The sequence below is a fragment of the Prunus dulcis genome, chromosome 1, assembly GCF_902201215.1.
Source record: "Prunus dulcis chromosome 1, ALMONDv2, whole genome shotgun sequence".
In the NCBI taxonomy this organism is placed as follows: Eukaryota; Viridiplantae; Streptophyta; class Magnoliopsida; order Rosales; family Rosaceae; genus Prunus; species Prunus dulcis.
This window is the reverse complement of record NC_047650.1, coordinates 26,907,863-26,929,397: the sequence shown is the minus strand read 5'-3', so window position 1 is coordinate 26,929,397 and position 21,535 is coordinate 26,907,863. Positions and strand designations below refer to the sequence as shown.

General features: G+C 34.5%; 5 protein-coding genes across 6 annotated transcripts; 4 read left to right on the top strand and 1 right to left on the bottom strand.

Annotated features, from left to right (window-relative positions):
- Positions 1-1,164: 1,164 nt before the first annotated feature.
- On the bottom strand, positions 1,165-2,681 carry LOC117633830 (transcription factor MYB62-like). The gene is made up of 3 exons (XM_034367639.1): positions 2,433-2,681; positions 2,214-2,343; positions 1,165-2,116 (listed from the first exon to the last, which is right to left on the bottom strand). The coding sequence occupies exons 1-3, from the start codon at positions 2,581-2,583 to the stop codon at positions 1,480-1,482; spliced, it is 918 nt and encodes a 305-aa protein (XP_034223530.1). The 5' UTR covers positions 2,584-2,681; the 3' UTR covers positions 1,165-1,479.
- A 4,431-nt stretch (positions 2,682-7,112) lies between these two features.
- Positions 7,113-8,934, top strand: LOC117633838 (transcription factor bHLH75-like). Its single transcript, XM_034367650.1, has 6 exons — positions 7,113-7,541; positions 7,631-7,753; positions 7,936-8,001; positions 8,113-8,181; positions 8,290-8,376; positions 8,535-8,934. Exons 1-6 carry the CDS (start codon positions 7,296-7,298, stop codon positions 8,637-8,639), a joined length of 696 nt encoding a protein of 231 aa, XP_034223541.1. The 5' UTR covers positions 7,113-7,295; the 3' UTR covers positions 8,640-8,934.
- A 759-nt stretch (positions 8,935-9,693) lies between these two features.
- LOC117633847 (acyl-acyl carrier protein thioesterase ATL3, chloroplastic-like) lies at positions 9,694-13,102 on the top strand. Its single transcript, XM_034367662.1, has 5 exons — positions 9,694-11,157; positions 11,407-11,507; positions 12,169-12,278; positions 12,467-12,562; positions 12,660-13,102. The coding sequence occupies exons 1-5, from the start codon at positions 10,955-10,957 to the stop codon at positions 12,777-12,779; spliced, it is 630 nt and encodes a 209-aa protein (XP_034223553.1). The 5' UTR covers positions 9,694-10,954; the 3' UTR covers positions 12,780-13,102.
- Positions 13,103-13,432: 330 nt separating this feature from the next.
- On the top strand, positions 13,433-15,489 carry LOC117633869 (universal stress protein YxiE-like). The gene is made up of 4 exons (XM_034367694.1): positions 13,433-13,718; positions 13,849-13,940; positions 14,853-14,971; positions 15,179-15,489. The coding sequence occupies exons 1-4, from the start codon at positions 13,520-13,522 to the stop codon at positions 15,255-15,257; spliced, it is 489 nt and encodes a 162-aa protein (XP_034223585.1). The 5' UTR covers positions 13,433-13,519; the 3' UTR covers positions 15,258-15,489.
- Positions 15,490-16,106: 617 nt separating this feature from the next.
- Positions 16,107-19,275, top strand: LOC117633856 (universal stress protein YxiE-like). 2 transcript variants are annotated; one of them, XM_034367673.1, is made up of 4 exons: positions 16,107-16,512; positions 16,692-16,783; positions 17,957-18,075; positions 18,175-18,436. In XM_034367673.1, exons 1-4 carry the CDS (start codon positions 16,287-16,289, stop codon positions 18,263-18,265), a joined length of 528 nt encoding a protein of 175 aa, XP_034223564.1. In that variant the 5' UTR covers positions 16,107-16,286; the 3' UTR covers positions 18,266-18,436. The 2 variants fall into 2 exon arrangements, with proteins under 2 accessions (XP_034223564.1, XP_034223572.1); XM_034367681.1 differs by lacking the exon at positions 18,175-18,436 and adding an exon at positions 18,993-19,275 and having other exon boundaries at positions 16,118-16,512.
- The last annotated feature ends 2,260 nt before the right edge of the window (positions 19,276-21,535 follow it).

Below are 21,535 nucleotides of genomic sequence, written 5' to 3'. Positions count from 1 at the left end.
GAATCGAAATTTAGTTTAGCATGAGCAACTAAAAGCTTCATAGATCATTCAAACACCAAAAGAAAAGATGATAAACCCAGATCATAAAATTAAACAAATACAAAATTACCCAACACTTAAAAGAACAAGGTCAATGTCAGTGCAGCCTTTATATGCATTCAATTTACGATTTTTCAAATGAGTGCTGCTATTTCCACCATCATGTCCTATTTTCCCACCCACTTTATCTTCCTACCCACTATGTAAATTTGAAAAAACACAATTTTATCTTTCCACCCACCATTATTCCTAACATACCCTTTAATTATTAATTCAAGCAAATTCTCTCTCATTTGTTTCTTGATAGGATACTAACCTGCCAAGACAAATAAATTGGAAATAAATTAAGAATTGATGAGGGTATTGCTTTTGTGATGGCACTTTTTAATTACTGTTGTTTCTTCTGGGCATAGTCATAATATGAGAAAAGATGAATAATCATGGGATAGCCTGCAATATTGTCTTCTTTTTATATTAGTTTGATTTAGGTATCTATTTCACTCGTGGAATCATTTTGCTTTGTTCATTAACCTGAATGAAAATTAGACAACTTGATAGCTGCATGTCGTATGACTTGATATAATCATGTCAATCAATAACATCAAAGAGTTCTAGTATTCTCTTGAAATGTATTTTGAAACGTATAGGATATGGGTAAATTTGAAGAGAGCTAAGTCCTTAGAAGTAATTTTACAAAGGGATAAATTTGTTTTTAAAATTTTGAAGATAAGGTGGGTGGGAAAATAGGACAGGTATGTGGAAATAGCAGCACTCTTTTCAAATAAGGAACAAATAAATCTGAGCAGTTACTCCCATATCGCAATTAAAAGCAAAAAAATAAAAATAAAAGAAAAACGCATCAAATAACATATTCAATACATTCAAAAAGATTGGGACTTACATTGAACAAGCAACAAAATCCAATAAAATTAACCCAACATATATGATCTAAACACAATTCTTTCACCAAGAATAATTGAGATCAATCAGATCAACCCATTAACCAAAATTAACAACAAAAGAAAACAGAAGAATAAAAATTTGAAGCCAGAGGAAGATAGACAAGTTGAGCGTGTATTATCTAAATTAGGGTTTGTGGGTTGTATTAGTTAGTAAGATAAGGAGAGTATTAAAAGCCCAATTCATTTAACATAGTCAAGTAATTAAATAATACAAGTTGATACCAAACAAACAACATGTACCATTTACTCATATTTGGACCGGAGTCTAATCCGGTGTACCAAAAGCAATAAGCAATAAGTCCCTGCTTTGCTTTGTCTATGAATACTTAAGTTATTAACAAAAACAATAAGTCCCTGTCGTCGACAAATGCAATATGAATCCCAACAACAATCTCTACTTATTCTACTATTCTCTCAATTTCAAAGACCATCCAGCTTGATGATGCCCCCAACTCATCTTTCCTAACTTTCTAAATTGTCACATCTCCTCCATGTTCCATAAAGTGTCAGTCATGTTGTCCAACATCCAATCACCTGCTGTCATCTGGCAATCAAACTGTTGATTATCAAAATCGCAAATTGCTGAAGCAGGGTCCAGGTTGGGACCCTCCATGTCATAGGCATAGCCACTGCTGGTGTCCACATAGTAACAGTCATTTAAAGCTGGGCTGCTGCTGTAGACGGTGTGGTCAAAAGCATGAGTTGGACTTGTTAGGCGTTCTGAAGTTTGAGGCAGCTGGGAAATCAAAGAATCTGAGGAAAAGATACTTGGGCTTGTGACAGAACTGGAATTTCCATTAATGGGATGCTCAAATATTTGTGAAACCTTGCTTGGTGGAGAAGTTGGGAGTGAAATAGAAGGAGCAGAGCAATTAGGTGACAGAGAAGGAGATGCAGAGTTCTGAGAACTCAAGGTTGTTGGCAAGTAAGAAGAAGAAGATTGCTCCATCTTTTGAAGCAACGTTGGCATCCAGAAACATCGAACCGCGTCAAGGAACCTCTTGCTGTTGGACTCGATATTGAGCTGACGTGCTTGTTTTTGGACCCTTGTTCTCCAATAGTTCTTTATCTCATTGTCTGTTCTTCCTGGCAAATGCTGTGCAATTTTAGACCACCTGAAATTGGCAAAATATAAGAACACAGAGTTAATTATGATTTAACATAATAGTTATAAACGTTACTGAATGATTAAGCTTGAATATAGATAATGACCTGTTACCCCACTTGGAATGGAGTTCAAGGATCATAAGTTGTTCTTGTGGAGTGAGGTTGCCACGCTTAATGTCAGGTTTTAAATAGTTTAGCCATCTCAATCTGCAGCTTTTTCCAGTCCTCTTCAATCCTGAAAAAAAGTTGAATGACAATCAAGAAATGAAATGGAGGCCATAAGCAAAAGGTTGTGATGATGTGATGAGAAGGGCTGACACTTACCTGCACATTTTGCTAACGAGTTCCAATGGCCTTCCCCGTGACTAGCAATGTAATGTATAAGCAGTGTGTCTTCTTCAAGAGTCCATGGCCCTCGTCTTAGCTCAATCTCCTCTTCATTAGGATTGCATGCACTCTTTGTGACAGCAGCCATAGCTGCTCTGCTATGTTTCGTGTGTATATTTGTGTGGGGGAGAGACGGAGTTTTTTTCACAAGCTTGGTTGTTTTGAGAAAGAGGAATGAAAGTAAAGCCAATCAAAGCCAAAGATTTATAGAGCGCAACAAAGTTGAAAAAATTACTTCAAATCTAGAAAAGTAAAAACCCAAAAAGAGTTTGTCCAATTGCTTTTGGCTTTCTAAACTGACCAAAATAGAATTTTTTTTTTCTGAAATAGGGTTGGTTGTGTAGTTCAATAGGGCTACGAATTATAGCCTTGCACAGGTGGCAAAGCCAGAGCAGCTAACAAGAACTGGGCCACAACACAATAAATCATATTCGAGTCATCCCTTTGCCAAGTGTACATAACCACAGAAATTGGACAACTCAAAGGGCTCTCTTTTTTTTTTTTTAAAAAAAAAAAAAGAACGCTTGAAATTTATGTATTTGAACAAAGGGTGTAGTGTTGAAAATGGTCTTTAACTTGCATATCAATGTTCTCATGTTTAAATTTCTGTGACATTTTGGCAGTGTATGTGTGAGAAAATCCACCTTCCCCAATATCGTTTGTATTAAAAGAAAAAAAAAATTCATGTATTTGAACATTATTCACATAAGTGCTTTATTTGAGAAACACTCTTGTAAGATCCACTCTGTATTGTATTTCACTAATCCAAACTATTTATTTTTTAAATAATTATTCAAAGATCATCTCTATAAAAAAATTATTTGAATCCGATATCATTTGACCACTGAATTGAGTTATTGAAATTGTAGTATTTTCTTGAAGCACCGTGTTCATTGATTTTGTAGGACACAATTAGATGTTGAAAAGATTTTCAATTTGTCTAACTTTTTGCAAGGATGATTTATGAATGTAGACTTAAAAAATAGATCGTTTGAATTGTTGAAAAAAAAAGAGTAGAGAACCCTAAAGGGTGTCCCTCAAATAAAATTATTTAAAAAATTTATCAATATAAGGGGACTGTATATATATTATAAAAACAATAATAATAATAATAATAATTTCATGTACTGTTGGATAGATTTGAAAAATATCTAAAGAAAAAGAAGACAGATGAGACTTTGTTGTTGGAAATAAAATGTAGGTATTTCTTTAGGGGGAATGCTACCTTCCATTTCCATCCTTGTCTATTTAGATCCCCTAATTGTGCACGAAACGTGCTTGACTAGACAAAATATATTATACTCCACAAAACTACAAAAACTACAAAAACTACAAAACTAAATGTGGAATGATGGGGGTTATTCTTAGTTGGGCCGCATCGAAGCATGTTTCAAACTTTGTCAGACATTTGACAGTGTGGTTGGAATATAACGATGCTTAACCCAAGCACAATAAGTAACTGTGTTTCTTTCTATTCTCTAGTTTCTCCCAAAATCCTTGCCAAATTCACAAACCCAATTTCCAAATACATTTAGGAGGTGGATAAATGATTAAACTTTTACTAATAATGGTTATGAAACTAGAATTTCCCTGGCTCTCCAACCAAAGTGAGTTAGATTCTAGGGAAAGAGGTTACTAATTACTAAACTAAGAAGAATCAAGTGTGAGAAGGGAAAGGTTTGAAAGTGGGAAGTGGCCAAGGGTGGTGGGGTGGGGTGGGGGGGACCAGGAATTGCTTAAAGGATTGCATAGATACAAAGGCAGTGAGAATCAATTATTGGAAGATAAAGGTTTCCATATTTGAGTCAATGGCTCTATCAACGGAGATAGATTACCTATTTTTGAAACATCTAAACAACTATGAAGACTCCTCCTGCTCATCATCATGTGAACTGATATGGGATAGATAGACTCACAGGACAGAAGCATCAGATATCTTTTTTTCCATTTTTCCACACGAAAAATTTCATGCAATTATTGTTGTTGTGTTGTGTGCGCAGCTAGCTAGCTAGAATGAAATTTTGAACTGAACGTAAACGACAATGGCCATCAATGATCCAATGGAATGGAGGCACGCGTGTTTATGTAGTGGGGTGCTAATCATTTGCGCTTGATTATGTTAATCTGCAGAATGAACGCTTCATTTTTGTTCAACAACAATGTTGATTTTGATCCCCACGCCAACAACGTTTTGAGGTGTTTTTAGTGGCTCTAGTTTTGCTATGTCCAGCATTGTAGTTGCACCAGTGTCCTTTTAATTTTGTCCATTATCAAAGTGCTATGTATAAACCAGGAAGAAATAGGAACCGGGTTGCCTCATAATTAACCAAGAAGAAATTAGGAACCGGGTTGCCTCATAATTAGGGACCAGGTTGAGTTGAGGCTGACAACAACTGATCACACAGAGCACAGACAGAGCATACACCTAATTAAAGACTAACTCCAAATTCTTTTGTTTCGTCCAAGTTCAATGAAAGTATCATCTCAAAATGAAAGGAGACTATATTCTTAATAGTCATTTGATCAATTGATGAATTTATTAGACAACTGGATAATGCCGTTTGATTTGATCATATCTTTTCACAACCTAAATAAAAGAGTGGATGCGATAATAATAAAAATTAAGTTCCTTTTACCAATAATTTTGAAGAAAAATACTTTAGGGCTCTTGAACTACAAGTTTATACTAGGCTAAGGCTAGGCTATGAAGAATTTTGATGTGGTATATGATGCTGCTGAAGCTGATCATATGTTTTGGCATGTAGCTTTGCACTTTTGGAACAAATCCCTGACCTCATCATCTACTGAACTAATATGGAATATATGATCGTAAAACAGAATTCAGCATCATAAGTCCAATTTTGACTTCACCGCCACCATCATTGAGTCACTTCAATTACACTCTCATCTCAGCTCCTGTACTCCAAAAAGCTTATAAATATTTGGGCCTGCCATTTGGACTCTGCTAATGTTTGAGCCTGCTGTTGGGCCCTCGTAAGAGTGGCTTTAGGTATTGGGCTCCAAACATCTTGCTAGCCCATTCTCATTGGACCCGGAACTCAAGCCTGTACTTTTTACACCAAGGAATTCAATAACAAGGTGACCAAAATTTTTAGCTCGATTATGATGACCTTTATCTCATTCTTGAATTAAACCCAAGGGTTTTTTTTTTTTTTTTTTTTTTCTCTTCTTTAGTACAAGCAATTGTGGGAGGGGAATTTACACAAATATTTATTCAGTGTCTAGAGCTTTCGACCAACTAAGTTATACCCCACTAACTAAACTCCAAGTTTTGTCACATTCAATAAAATAAATTTCAGACAACTTTAACTTAAAGCTTCTCCTTCTGTAATCATATGGCATTATTCGCCTATCACTTTCGTCCCAACACATTGAAGCTTCACGATCGATCTATCTGTACATCATGTAGGCTGCTGCTGAGATGAATATGTGATTATAAATTTTAATTTTGTGACCGAAGAAGAACCCTAAAACACTACCTGCCTACCAATTTGGGCTACCAAAATTGAAGTGTGCGTTTCTTAAGAGCAAAATGTATTGTTTTAGAAGTATTCGCAATTAGGAATGGGACAAGAGAAGAGCAAACTTCACGTATATACGCAACGCAACAATACCAAACTAGTTTATGTACACCTAATTGCATTGGATAAATTAATTATAGGAATTATGAGAATATAACAACTGTTCGAGCTTTCAACAAGTTCCAATGCTAATCTTTTCCCATCTCTCTGAATTGAAAATATTTAATTATATGAATCAAGGACTAGACAAGTACTTAAAGTCGGTAACAGCCCATTTGTGATGCACCTTCAAAATAATTTGGATGAGGACGGTGACAGTGTCATTTCACCTTATATGGCAAAGTTGCCATTAAATCTGTAAACCATAACCACATTCTGGTTCCAACCATTAAAGGGTATATAATTTGGCATAGCTAGAATACATCCTAACCTAATTCAAAATCAGGCAGGCAGCTACCACAATAATACTACAAGGGCATAAGAATCAAAGACTTATTATGCTAAAGATCGACACATAAACGGTACTTAATTTGTACTCTAAGATGCTACATATTCTAGGTTTTGAAAAAGAAACAGTTTCAAGACGTGCAAAAAAGCCAACTTGCCAAGCAAGGCATGCATGGCATATCAGAATGCCCAATTCGGGGTTTTTAGGGGGATGGGGGTTGTGAATATAGGTCGGTATGGGATTTCAACGTGCATTTGGAATAGAGAAATCAAGGCTCCACATTTAGAAAGTTTAGAGTCAACATTTTCATGGGTTGTTTAGATTGTGAGCACACCACTTAAGGTCAATCTTTATATTTGGTTTTACAAGCTTTGATTGAAAGGTGTTGAAGTGGAAAGCCTATGTATGCGATTTGTGGTAAGATCATCATTATCCATAAAGGAAGATACATGTTCCCATCAAAAACCAAAAACAAAACTAAAACAAAAAATAAAGATAATTAATCACACCAAATTAAATACCAAATTCTGCATAATTCACCCCCAAAACTGGTGCATGGTCCCACTTACCAGGTCGATATATCGACTGAATGAGGATATATCCAAACCAAAAAAATAAAAATAAAAACAGAGAAAGATCATAGGATACAAAGTCAACTTATAACTGAAATGAAAATCTGTACGTATAATTATTCTGCTCTTGTACTTCAATTTCTATAAACTCGATCTGTCTCTAATTTGTCTAGGTAGATAAGTTTACTAAAGGCATGCAAAACCTCAAATTTCTCTGAAGACGACTGGAAGTTGAAGCATGGAACTCATAGACAATCTTTGTGAGTTGGAGAATCTAAGCGCCAATCATCATGAAATCATGGCTCTCTCCAATGGCATGAGTTTTAGCGATCATCAGCGACAAACTAACCAGCTCCCTCTGAACTTCATTCATGATAATATAATTCAAAGCTTTTCCCATTCTGATGATCCAAATCACGATGTCTTAGTTGCTCATTCCACATCTCTGACTGGAGATTTTGCCCAAGAAAGCGAAAAGGGAAAGGTAATGTTGCTCTTGTCTTGTTATATCTCTGGTTTATGGGAAGCTAGATTGATTTTCTGAATTTGTTTTCGTTTGGTAAATATTGGCAGCCCTTAGGAGGAAGAAAGAGAAAGAGAAACAAGATTGACAAAGATGGGGAGAAACTAAAAGAAGTCATCCATGTGAGAGCTAAGAGAGGCCAAGCTACTGATAGCCACAGTTTGGCAGAAAGGGTATTGTGTATATATATATATATATATATATTTAAATTCTTTCAATTCGACTCGCTAGCTATGTGGTCATGAGCAGATGAAAACAATCCTGTTACCTGATCAATAGAGTTTGTGCTTTAGAAGTACTTGCCTTGTGAATTTTCAAATCCAAATTTTGAAGCAAAAATTGTTCAACATGGTAGGTAAGAAGAGAGAAGATAAATGAGAGGCTGAGATGCCTGCAAAATCTTGTCCCGGGATGCTACAAGGTATGTGAAGTGATAATGTTCTTGCCTTAAACTACAAAGCAAAGTGATGAATTATTGTTTTAAGAGCAATCAATCATTATATTGTTTTGGTATGGTTAATTTAATTTGCAGACTATGGGAATGGCAGTAATGCTGGATGTGGTTATTAGTTACGTTCAGTCACTGCAGAATCAAATTGAGGTGAGCCATTTATATGTATAACCATATGATATATGATGGAGAGATTTCTCATTAATTATAATTATCATTATTCATGTCCAATGATATATTTGTTTTGCTGTTTCCAAGTTTCTCTCTATGAAGCTTTCTGCAGCAAGCGTGTATTACGATTTCAATTCACCAGGTGTGGATGCTCTGGACACAATGCAGCAACTGGTATTTGCTTTTCATCTTTAAAAGTAATTAGATAATGATTATGATTATGTTGTCTTATAATTATGATATAAAAATACTGTGTGATGAATGAACGAATGGGTATGTTGAAGTTGAAACTGATAAAGGCAAGCAATGTGGAATGGCTAATGATGTTGCAGGGGACAAATAATGCATATGGGGAGGTACAAGAAGAGATGGTAAGATCAGGAGGGTATGGAGGAGGGCTTTCTAATTACAACAACAACTCAACATGGCCTATTTGAGTTTATGAGAGACTTCAATCTTCACATCCCATGCTCCTATCCTATAGGGCTATACCCACAATCAAACACAAGATCAATGCCATCTCTCATTTTCTCCTCATCCCATTATAATAAAATACTCTCTTCTCTTTTCTTGCGCATACTTGCTTGCATAGGATTCTTATACTATTATTGTATTATAATTAATTAATTAATTATAGCTGCGCTAATATTAACAGAGGATTGTATTTCTACTGCTGTAACTTGTATCAGTAGTATCACCATTACTAATTAATGATCATCAAAAGGTTAATTACTCTCTTCTCATAATTATATTAAATTAATTGAATCAAGAGTACAGGTACATTGCATCCTTCATATCTGTTATGTGGGTTTCCTTAGCCCTTATAATTAAGGACACTGAGCTCAATAAGACTTGAAGTGCTCAGAGAGAGAGAGAGAGGAAGAAGCATTAGCCATGGGTCCCTCCTTGATCACTATATTAAACAAGAGCTAGGCCCATTATCTAAACTTATAGATTGTTGGGGTCGTATTGTGGGTACGTATGACCTTTTCCTGGAGGGTAGGGGGACAATACCACCTTTTACACCTACAACCTCAATGGCCAGGTTCAGTGACCCTCAGCTAAGTTGAGCTGGGTGGGACAAATTGATTAGGCATATGTACCTCAAAAAATATTATACATAATGAATAATTAAATAATGAGGACCATTTGGTTGCATTTGGTCTCAAAAAGACTAGGATTTAGATCCAATCTCAAATACGGACCCAACCCAAGTTTCACCAAAAGGATTCTGGCCCAATAGGCCCTTCCTTATTGTTTTTGTTTTCCATTTTTCTTCTTCGAATTTTGTGTCTTTTCTCGTGTCACGTGTGTGTGAATTGCATGGGTTCTAACTAAAGTCTAAAATATTAATGATATCGGAAATATCGGTAGTCCAAAAATAAGAAAATTTCAATAGAAATATAGGGATATTATCGATATTGATAAAAATTGAATAAAAATCACGGAAATTGTAAAAAAAAACTTAGAAATTTTTATTGAAACTTTGGAGGATGTTTAGTTAGTCAATTATATATTAGTTTATCACAAAAAATTAGAAAGAAATGCATTGCATAATAGGTTTAACTGATTTAAGTTGATTATATAGTGTGCTGACAAATATTGTGAGGGTACAAAATATGTAATAATTAATGAAAGAAGATTAAACACACCATAATCATTTATATATAATGATTTACTATAATATTTTACACTTTATATATTGCATGGTAAGATACGTGAGTGACTTAGTACCATATCATTTGCATATTATCACAAAAACATAAGCAACATGATGATTAAGGCGTTGGAGGAGTGAAATGGCAAGGGTTTGAATCCCATTTGCATGTGTGCTTTGTGTTTTTTTCATCCTTTTTTTTCATTACATCAATATTTTCTATATTATAGCGATATTGATAAAATATTGTTGAAGTGTGAGCGAAATTATTGACATCGATATTTTATGATATTATCGATATTTTATATGATATGTGTATGAATATGTTCCGAAATATTTGTGATCTGAAATAACGATAATATCCTCTATATTTCATCAATATTATCAATATTTGGACTATGGTTCTAACCACGGGCGGAACCAAGTTACCATGGGCTCTAGCCTAGATAGCCTTTTTGAAAATTAAAATATAATAAATGTATTTTAATGTGATTTTAGATTAATTTGCTTGCTCAATTAAGAAATAATCCTTTAGTAAACACACATGACTTTAACTTTCTACCTTTTTCTATTTTTTTCCATTGTTTTTTTTTTTTTGGTTGTCAATATTAACGACACTCTTTTCAATTAGGTAGTACAAAGAGTGGGGTTACTGCGGTTCATATGAAGAATATGTTTATAGCAATTTCTATTATTGTCTACATTGAAAAAGAATTTGTTGATAATATCGATTCATATACAATAACAAAATATTTCAATCCTCTCAAGGATCATAGGGCACAATTTGAATATGTACAATTTCAATTCTGTTGTTGAATATATTTTCATTTTGATACTGTTTGTGTTTTTGGGGCATTTTACATGTATTTATTTTATGTTAAAATTTATTAAAAATTAGTCAATAAAATTATGAACTAACAGTGATTTATATGCTTTAATATATATCTTATTTCTAGAAAAACTATAAAGGTTCCGTCCTTGGTTCTAACGCCCCGCTAATTCCAACCAAAACTCCCAAAATCCCCAATTACCTGACTGACTCCTCCGTGTCTGGTCTCTGGTCTCTGGTCTCTACACTCTCAGCACTCAGCAGAGATGTTGTTGCAGTTGCAGAGCCTGCGGGCATGTTCAGTTGCCGACCGCACTCACGTGATCCTCCCATCCTCACGTGTCATCCGTACGTCGCTCCATCTCCATCGTTGGTCAATTTCTTGTCCGACGACCCGGCCACGTCTCCGATCACTCCCCACCGTTAGGAGCTGTACCGCCCTCGCATTCGATTTCAAAGGTGGAAAAGGGTACTTGCTTGCTTACTACATTCAATTTCTTGGTCAATTTTGGTCCTCTTCATGAATCGTTATATCCCCATTGCAATTGTTATATGAAAATCCATGGTTTTGTTGATAGTTGTCAGATCAAAATTGTATAACGTAACCTAAATTTCTCGTTTTTTATCCTTCTTAGAAGCGATTTTTAGGTGTTGGGTTCCGGTGTCTGAAGGAATTTTAATATGTAATGTAAAGCCTTCTCCTTTATGCACCTTGCAGAATGAGTGAGTTTCTTGATGTTGAACTTAAAGTCCGCGATTATGAACTTGATCAATATGGCGTCGTTAACAATGCTGTTTATGCAAGTTACTGCCAGCATGGTAAGACTGCTGCTTTTATTCTTGTCTGAATTATACATAGTTAAACATTTGTACAATCTGAAAGGCCTTGAATTTCAACACATTTTATGATGCAAGCTTACTTGTAGGCTTTGATTGTACCAAATTCTAAGGTCCTCAAATGTATTGGCTCATCCAAAATTTCATTTCATGACTAGATTTAAATGTCGCACCCAACCCAACCTAACCTATATGCGACTGTGGCTTTAAGTTCATGCTAACACTTCCATCTGGTGTTGCCTGCATCAGGGTGTTGTAATAAGGATGCCCAATTTTTTAACAAATTTGATGGAATGCTTAATCACTCACTTTGATTACATTATTTCAATAGTTATATTGATACTGCATTTAGATTGGAATTTTTTGTTCAGTAATCCTTCATAAATGATGTTTGAACATTTTCTTTCCTTTTCATACATCAGCTATTCATAAATGATGTTACTTGGGCTTCTTCCAATCAATTCCTGCTTCGAAAGATCATGTTCCTGCAGAGGTGATAGGATTTTCTCGTGGGAAATGAATCCATGGTGTTATTATACATGAAACCTGCAATGAGTTAAAGAGTTAAAAAGATCGCATCTTTTTCAATCTTTACAACTCCATCAAACTAACTGAGATGTTGTTGCTTCAATATTTTGATCAGGTCGTCATGAACTTCTGGAAAGTGTTGGCATCAGTGCTGATGCAGTTGCCCGCACTGGTGACGCATTAGCATTGTCAGAATTGTCACTCAAATTCCTTGCGCCACTCCGAGTATGTCTCAATATTTACATTTGGATCTCTTAAGTTTCAAACATTTTTTCATTCAGCATATGCCATCACACAAATCAGAATGTTTAAAAATAATAATAATAATAATCTTATTCTACTCCAGTATGCATGCTTGTACCACTGATTGTGAAAACCATCCTTGTTTCTGTTAACATGGTCTGCGCAACTAGAGTGGAGACAAGTTTGTAATAAAGGTCAGGCTCTCTGGTTCCTCAGCCGCCCGCTTGTACTTTGATCACTTTATTTTCAAGCTGCCAAATCAAGAGGTTTGTTATTTGTCAGTCCTAAAAATTTGCACTTCATTCATTATTAAGGAGTCGTCTTGACGCGGAGTGACCCTCTCTCGTAATACTCTCTGAACAGCCTATCTTGGAAGCAAAGGCCACAGCAGTGTGGCTTGACAAAAGCTATCGCCCTGTCCGTATTCCACCGGAGGTGAAATCTAAATTTGTTCAATTTCTTCGTCACGAGGAGTCTAACTGATTTTCCTGCAACATGGAGTTGGTGGGAAAGACTCATTACTACAGCTCCAGTTGGATATGTATCTTGTTTCCCGCTTGCACCAGGGACATGGAGGAGGAAGAAGAGATTTCAGTCACAAATTACACCTTATCAAAGTTTTTATTAATGTCAAAGATGTAAACAATTACTTGTATAGAATTCATCAAACTTGTCCGGTCATAATCTGTAGGGCGCAAACAAGCAACCTCTTAACAATTTCCAATTTAAGAGAAAAGTGGGGGATGTCTGTGAGATGAGATATTTATAAGATTCATGATTGGCTTATGATTTTAATTGAAAGGTAACTGTGATTGTGTCGAATTTAATTGAATGATTAAACCCTGGCTTATGATTAATCACTTCTTGTCTGAGCAGAAAGGATCATAATATGTGGTGGTTGTTCAAGCATCTTGACGAGCTTCGCAAAAAATCCCACCAAACACAGAACATCAAGCAATATTGATGAACTAATTGTTTTGGGGCAAGCGGCACCAAAAAAGTTAGATTAGCACGACAACACGTGTGCCTCGTTGTAGTTTGATTGTTAGTTAGGACTTTAGGAGTTGGCACATCGAGAAGATAAGTCGTCCTTAAATGGCCACGAAGAAGGCATGCACAGCAAGACGTGCTCTGCTTTGCCTACAAAGAAATATATATATATATATATATATATATAGAGAGAGAGAGAGAGAGAGAGAGAGAGAGAGAGAGAGAGAGAGAAGATGGAGCAGGAAAAGAAGGAGAAGGAGAAGAAGAAGGTGATGGTGGCAATTGATGACAGTGAGTCTAGTCACTACTCGCTTACTTGGGCGCTTGAAAACCTGGCCGACACCATACGCAATTCTGAGCTTGTTGTGTTCACTGTGCAGCCCACCAACAGTGATTTTGCTTACACTTATGCTTCCAGTTTCGGTGCTGCCCGTACGGCCTCTAATCTCCCTCTTTCAGCTTCAATCAAATAATTTCTCACTAATTATTCAACTTGAGTTACAATTATACGCTAGACACCTGTCCGTCGATTTCTAATTTTCTTTCTCTATGAATTATGCAGCTCCTCAGTTGATAGAATCTATCCTAGCAAACCACAAGAAGTTCGCATTGGCTTTATTAGACAAAGCTAAAGACATCTGCGCCAACCATGGGGTACAGTTTCGTCACTCTTTTTATTTTTTGGAGATTCATTATTATTTCAAATTATAAAAAAAAAAAATTATATGAAATGGACTTTAGAAATACACCCAAAGCTCATTTACAACATAACAAAGCTCATTTACAACATAACAAAGAGTCTTTTAACTTCTTATGTAAATTACAAAACTGCCACTGATTTCTTAAAACAAGTTCAATCCCAAAACCTCATAAATAAATAAAAATTCAAAACACACAATAGGACATCAAAGTAATTTAATAATCAAAATTAAGTACAATAGGGTTAGCTCTCATTTTTTGAGTTTTTTTTTGTTTGTTTATAGAAATTACAAAACTGCCATAACAAAGAGGCTTTTAACTTCTTATAAATTACAAAACTGCAACTGATTTCTTTAAACAAACCCTAAAATCTCATTTTTAAAAACCCAAAACATTCAATAGGACATCAAAGTAATTTAATAATCAAAATTAAATTCAATAGGGCGAGCTATCATTTTTTGAGGTTTTTTTTTTTAATAATAATTTTTTTTATATAAATTAAATAGTGTATGGTTTATTTATATTATTAGTGATAAGAATGGGTATATGACTAAAGATCTCTTTATTTTTTTTTAACTTTTTGGTCTCATTTGGTTCATGGAAAAGGAGGCTTGGAAATGGGAAATCAATTGCTTTCTCATGTTTGGTAAGTCCAGACATGGAAAATATTTGCCTAGCACATGGGAAAGTGAATCCCTCCTCCACTCTTGTCTAGTAAATTTTTCATTCTAGATTCTATAAAAATATGTTATTTTGATTCTTAAGATACTGGTTGAATTTTATTTAATTTAATTTCCCTTCGGTGCTAAAATGGATTAGACATAAATCACAATTAAGCTACAAGGAAGTCTTTCTTGGCACATACAGATTGTTGCAGAGGCAGTGACAGAGTTTGGGGATCCTAAAGAGGGTATATGTGAAGCAGTGGAGAAACACAACATCAAGTTACTTGTATTGGGCAGCCACGGCCGGGGAGCTGTAAAAAGGTATGCTCTGCTTTTCCATTTACATTTACCCCTTCTTTCTTGTTGATGATGATCAAACAACTTGCAGCTTTGGTATAATACTTTTTCCATGGTGTTCTTTGCTGTTGTCATTCAATTTTGAGTGCCTCAGCTTTCTGAAATACAAGTCGTTGTTGCATTTGGGAATTCTTCTAATTCATATATGTTCGGGTTGGGGACTTGACACAGGGCTTTGCTGGGAAGCGTAAGCAACTACTGTGTTCACAATGCTAAGTGTCCTGTTCTTGTTGTGAGGAAACAGGAATGAAAACTCTTCTGCTATATGCTCGATGCTCGATGCTCGATCCAGGTCCGGGGAATGTTTATTTCTACAAGTGATTTTTATTAAATCAACTTTAACTTGCATATCCTGGAAGGAAAAGAGAAGAAGTTCTTTTCATTTCATATGTTGCTTGGTGTGATTGAAATAAAAGTCCTGTCGAAACATAAAAGCTATGATTGAATAAAGCAAAAATTAGTTAATTCTGCTTCAGTTTTAAGATTTGATCCAGTGGCTATAGTTTGGATGATTTAGAGGTTTCAAATTTACAGCTCCTACATAGTTATCTGATACAATTATCCTAATGTCTTCACCTATATCAGACTCTTTTTTTTTCTTTTTCTTTTTTCCAGCCATATGCAAATGAAGTGGCTCGCTTGCGTGTTTTTGTCCTCTAAGAAGTAAGAACCAAGTATTTGATTTGAAACATCTGAGAGAAAAGGAAGATTCTGGGATTTTGAGCATAAACAGTTGAAAGAACCATTCCAGAATAAACTATGAATGACAAATTTACAGCATGAGTTGACGTCACAACTCAAACCAATTGTTAACTAGGGTCCATGATTTGGTGAGAGATCATTATCTGCTACAGAGGATGGGATGGTGGGATGGGATTACCAACCCACTGGAAAACAAAATGGATTAGATTTTGATTATGGTAGCATAAATCTTAAGTAACCAAAACAATTGAGAGTGTGAAAATAACAGTGGCCCAAAAGAAATTCGCGGAAAATTTCCCAATGAGATAAACACGAGGCGTCACGGAATTGAATTATATGAGTAAAGTAAACCAACCAACCGACACAAAGAAGATGAGCAATAAAAAGAAGAATTGACTGGCAGTTACGACCTATGAAAGCCCGCCCCCTGTTTTCTTCAACCACCATTTTGATAAAACAGGAGGGAGAGCTTCTGTTGAGCCCATAAACTCCCAAAATATCTGATAAATAGAGAGAGTACTCTCTGCTTTTTCCAACTACATACAAATTATCTGCCCTGTTTTGTAAAACCTAGACAATGGCTGAGGCAATGGAAAACGGAACTGGCACTGACAAGAAGGTGATGGTGGCCATTGATGAAAGCGATTGCAGTCACTACGCTCTCATGTGGGTTCTTGACAACCTCAAAGACTCCATAACCAAGTCTCCCTTGATCATCTTCGTGGCTCAGCCACCTGCCACCGGAAATATAACATTTGCTGCGCCTCTCGGCGTTGCTCGCATGTATTACCCTATTTCATCCAGTTAAGTTCTTCAATTTCTCTCACTGTCGTTGATGTTACATAAGAGAAAACAAATACCAACTTCATATATATATTTTTTTTCTTATTTTAAATTTTATTTTTTGGTGCCTAGTAGCCTACCTTTCTTTTGTTTATTTAGCACAAGGGTGTTTCTCAAAAATTGTTTGTTGTGAAATCAGCTCCGGGTTATGTTGAATCTGCCCAGGAGAATCATAGGAAGTTTGCGGTGGCTCTATTGGAGAAAGCTAAACAGATATGTGCTAGTCATGGGGTAAGGCCAAACCTCTTGATTCTAAATCTCAACATTTCATTTAATTTTTTATTAAAATTTTTTTTCAGAAAAAGAGGAAAATTGACCCCAAAAAAAATGAAGAAAAAGAGGAGAAAAAATTCTTGGGACCCACTGAACCAAACCTATTGCCAACCCCCCTCCCCCCCGCTCTCTCTCTCCATGCTCGCTCCTTCAGCAACCCCACTGACCTCAGGCCACCCCTCTTCCACACGTTTACTCTCTCTCTCTCTCTCTCTCTCTCTCTCTCTCTCTACATACAACCACCCTTGAGATCCACCATACAACCACCCCATCCCCATCCACCCCCACCCCCAGCCAAAACCCATCCCCCAACCCTTGATCCCCCAGACATAGACCCATCCCATCCCGCAGCCCTTGCCCCCCGAGATCCACCCCCAAACCCAGAGCCATCCCTCCCCTCCCCCCCAACGGCGGCAACAGACCCACTCTTACCCACAGAATCCAGCCCGCAACCCACCGAGAGAGAGAGAGTATTATTTCAATTTTTTTTAAGTGTTTTTTTATTTATTTTTAACGTACAAAATGATCATTTTGCTCTTATATATTTAACAGCAAATTGAATGAAATATTGCGAATTTAGATGGTAGAGGAAAAATTAGCGAGAAAAAAAAGTTGATATCCTTAATTTTTTTATAAAAAATATATATATAAAAAAAGGGTTATCTGAAGATATGTACAAATTGAGGGGAAATTAATAGTTAATCTTTAAATTCATAGTATTTTTATTATATGACAATTTAGCTCATCTTGGTTCCCTGACTGACAGTGACAAATCAAACTCCCATGTGTTACTCATTTAGGTGTTATAAACAGAAAAAATACTAATGTAATATAGGAAAAGATGTAAACAGAAAAAGTAGATTCCCTTAATCTATAGTGACAAAAACTTTGTTAATTTTTGAAATGTGTGTAATGATTTACAAGAAATCCTCTGTATTTAACTGCTAATTTGTCTTGATTGCGTAGCAATCCTGGTTCTAATTAGCTGATATGAAAATGAATGCTTATGGTAGGTAGACCTTCTGTTTCATAAGTATTTCTGAAGCGAGATTCAAACTTATAACCTCATATACTTCAAACTTATAATAACCTTATATGAATATATTAGTTTTGTAATTTTCTTTTTCATAGGTAGAGGCAAGGGTCGTTACAGAGATTGGAGATCCTAAAACAGCCATATGTGATGCTGTTGAAAAACACAACATCAATTTGCTGATTCTAGGGGAGCGTGGACATGGCACAATCAAAAGGTTAGCTTCATTCTTTTCTGTTTGTGTGTGTATGGGCATGTTCTTGTTCTTTTGTTTAGTTAGAGTGGTCTTCTGATTATTTTTAATGTGGTTGCTCAGAGCCATACTTGGCAGTGTCAGCAACTACTGCGTTCAAAATGCCAAGTGCCCCGTTCTGGTTGTGAAGAAAGCACAAGTTCAAGTTGCTTGACATGATCCAGATTTCAGGATGTAAATAATATTGCATAATTAAGAAGAATGTACTCTGACATATTAATTGTGTTTAGATTTGGATGATTCTGGTATCCGGTGAACGATGGCGCATATTCAAGCCATTTTCTATTAGATTTTGTTGGGATTTTAAAAAGGTTTTAAAATTTTAGTAAATTTAGGTTTTGCTCATAAAAAAACTTTCACTTTTGGAAAAAGTCAAAGCTTTTTCAAAAAAGACAGAAAAACCTCTCAACTTTCAAACCAAAGACATGCAAATGTAAAGGATTCCTTAGGAAATCAAAAAATAAATAAGGGCAATTTTGTCCATTTTGACTTCTTTTAAAAATTTTCTCTCTCCTTTGATTTTTTCCAAAGTCTCCCTAAAATTTTAACCGTTTTGATTTATTTAATTATTTTGGTTGTTTTATTTTATTTATTATAGAGGTTATAAATATTTAATTTTTAAATTTTATTTCTATATTGAATGCCTTAATTTTATAATTTAATGTGGTGAATGTCACATATCTCCTCCTTCACATTTGAACAACCACAACCATCAGAATATCACATACCATAATCACCACCACAATCTGATTCTTTTTTTTTTCTTCTACTTTTATATATATTCTCTACTTTCTATTAGTATTTTTGGGCAATTATTATGTGACTTGGAAACATATCCATCTGTGAACGTGCTCATAGCGGATCTTGAACTTGTGTATTAGGGTTGTATCTTGGAGTTTCGTAGATCGTCAGTACCTGCACATATGAAGGCTACAAAGGCTTTATGACAATATCTTTGACGTGCTTCACTGTACCAAACTCACCTTCTTACTTATAATTTATCTTGCTTTTACTTACCTATCAATTTGTTTCAGTTTCATTATACCTTAATAGCTTTCCAATTTCTTTATATGTTATTTATAATATAAAGGTTTTTGTATTTGGCTTTACAAAAAGAGCAAAACTATATTTTTTATAACAATCTAAAGCCTTTATAGATTAAAACTACTTTCTTTTCATACTGTTGTTGAACTCTCAATTGAATGCTTGATTGATGAGATTACCACTTGCCACTTGGTTATAATTGTAGTAAACAAAGTATTATCTTACATGAACATATTTGTTAGGTTGCGTCTTTATCATGGCATAAGTTTGATTATATATGTGAAACCATATGTCTATTAAACTTTTGTAAGTTAAAAGTAGTTTTCTTCCCGTATTGCTATCAATTTGCTTTCACGTTGTCCATACAATTTCAATTATTTTAAATATTGTTGATATATTAATATTTTTATAATTTGTTGCTAACGTTTGGGCAATTATTGCTAGTGTTTGAAAATAAAAAATCTACAGACTAGTTTATGTGGTATTATTATTATTATAGCTCAACGTTTTGGAAAAGAATAAAATTTTAATTACTCAAAGAAAATCAACCAATTAATTACAAAATCAATTTAAAGCTAGATATTTGGTGTGTCTGCAAAATTGTTTTAAAATAAATTTCAATAATGTTAGTGTTCAAAAGCTAATCAAGTACACCATATTTTATAACCCTTGATTAAAAATATAAAAAAAACAGTCGCATTTGCCCGGCTTGTATCATAAAGATCATATCTATTTCAAACTAATTCATTGGAATTGTGACCCTTTTAATTCTGATATTATTCCACTAAATTTTTATTAAGTATTAACATTCTGACATTATTCCTCTGTATAAATTTAGTTACATATTTGGTTTGCAGTTGTGTACGTTTTTCTTTACACACTTGTATATCTGTAATTGAGAGTTTACTTCGATGAAATTTAAAATTTTATTATTATATTCATTTGGAATAACTAATTATTTTTAAGTGCTACTAAACGAACCCTAAAATTAACTGAGTACACCCTATGATCTAAGTACACCCTAATATTTTAATTAAAATATAAAATTAACTAAGTACGCCCTATAAAACTACCAAAAATACCCCTGGTACACCCTAATATTTGTAGCATTATTTTATAGTTGATTTTCAGCTTGGTTTTTTTAGTAATGTTTATAAATCTTTGACTTTTCATATGGATTTGTGCTTCTACTAAAACTGTTGACACTTTTTTTGCAATTCCAAGTTCTTGCAATCACCACCTCTTTCGTTAAAAACACAATAGTACAAGCAATCTCTTGATTAGGGTTGAATATGGTTAGTATGGGGTACTTACTAAAATTATATTTGTTTCACAATTCCATATATTCTTTTTGGTCATTTTATATTAGGGTAAATCAGTAATTCAATATATACTTTTATAGTATGGTGTACTCAGTTAATTTTTTAGGGTTCGTTTAGCAGCACTTTTGTTTTTTTCTCCGAAGCGTAGACTACAGCTTATTTGATTAATATGTTAATTGCTGACTTTATTTCAATAGCTTTAATACATTAATGTTCTAATCGTATTATTGTTGATTTTGGATATCAATTATCTTTGGTTTTGGAAAATGGATCAAATTACGTTTATGTGTGGTGTCTTTCGAGTATTTTATATAACTATACATATATATATTGCAGTAACGATTGTATTCAAAATTTATCTTATTTATGGGAATAGAGATTTACTTGATTTTTAAGAGGGAGTTATGATGGAATCGATATTTCAGGGGTCCAATATCATATACCGCGAGATAAGTGCTACCAATTAATACTCGATCTTATGCAAGTGTGAGTGTTGCTATAAATGTATGTGATTCCAAGAAATTAACTTAGTTTGAATTTTGAGAAATAAGACAATAAAGAAACTCATAATTTTCCACTTGTTTAGTTTTGTCAAATTTTAAATAAATAAATAAATAACCTGAAATGGAAATGGAAAATGATCTTATCTACATGGTCTTTTTTTTCTTTACAAATAAGAGTTTGTATTGTGTACGTTTATTGTTTTATTTAATCCAGAAATGTCCATTCATGAGAACGCTTTTTCTTGATTGCATACACTTATACCTTTTCTTTTGTCTATGGAATTTCTTTATATTGGTGTGAATGCCCAATCTTGTCAAACTTTAATTTGCTGAGTTTTCTATGATTACTTGGTTTGAAACCAACTTCAATTTATTGAGAATTAGAACTTTTACATTTATGGAGAAATCAAATTTGACTTATTCCCTTCTATTTTGTGCATATGTGTATAGTTTTCAAAATACAAATACAAATTTCATTTTTCTTTATTGAAATTAATTGTCCAGATTTTGCCTAATGGTCACACTCTTGTTTTTAATTCTTATATTTATTTTGGC

Bases quoted from the DNA above. Each gene is read 5' to 3' on its own strand.
- LOC117633830 (XM_034367639.1), bottom strand. From the start codon at position 2,583: ATGGCTGCTGTCACAAAGAGTGCATGCAATCCTAATGAAGAGGAGATT. The intron at 2,344-2,432 runs GTAAGTGTCAGC...ACTTTTTTTCAG, and splicing joins CTCGTTAGCAAAATGTGCAG to GATTGAAGAGGACTGGAAAA. The intron at 2,117-2,213 runs GTCATTATCTAT...TGCCAATTTCAG, and splicing joins CATTCCAAGTGGGGTAACAG to GTGGTCTAAAATTGCACAGC.
- LOC117633838 (XM_034367650.1), top strand. From the start codon at position 7,296: ATGGAACTCATAGACAATCTTTGTGAGTTGGAGAATCTAAGCGCCAAT. The intron at 7,754-7,935 runs GTATTGTGTATA...TCAACATGGTAG, and splicing joins GCCACAGTTTGGCAGAAAGG to GTAAGAAGAGAGAAGATAAA. The intron at 8,377-8,534 runs GTATTTGCTTTT...ATGATGTTGCAG, and splicing joins TGGACACAATGCAGCAACTG to GGGACAAATAATGCATATGG.
- LOC117633847 (XM_034367662.1), top strand. From the start codon at position 10,955: ATGTTGTTGCAGTTGCAGAGCCTGCGGGCATGTTCAGTTGCCGACCGC. The intron at 12,279-12,466 runs GTATGTCTCAAT...CTGCGCAACTAG, and splicing joins AATTCCTTGCGCCACTCCGA to AGTGGAGACAAGTTTGTAAT. The intron at 12,563-12,659 runs GTTTGTTATTTG...CTCTCTGAACAG, and splicing joins TCAAGCTGCCAAATCAAGAG to CCTATCTTGGAAGCAAAGGC.
- LOC117633869 (XM_034367694.1), top strand. From the start codon at position 13,520: ATGGAGCAGGAAAAGAAGGAGAAGGAGAAGAAGAAGGTGATGGTGGCA. The intron at 13,941-14,852 runs GTACAGTTTCGT...TGGCACATACAG, and splicing joins ACATCTGCGCCAACCATGGG to ATTGTTGCAGAGGCAGTGAC. The intron at 14,972-15,178 runs GTATGCTCTGCT...GACTTGACACAG, and splicing joins GGCCGGGGAGCTGTAAAAAG to GGCTTTGCTGGGAAGCGTAA.
- LOC117633856 (XM_034367673.1), top strand. From the start codon at position 16,287: ATGGCTGAGGCAATGGAAAACGGAACTGGCACTGACAAGAAGGTGATG. The intron at 16,784-17,956 runs GTAAGGCCAAAC...TCTTTTTCATAG, and splicing joins AGATATGTGCTAGTCATGGG to GTAGAGGCAAGGGTCGTTAC. The intron at 18,076-18,174 runs GTTAGCTTCATT...GTGGTTGCTCAG, and splicing joins GGACATGGCACAATCAAAAG to AGCCATACTTGGCAGTGTCA.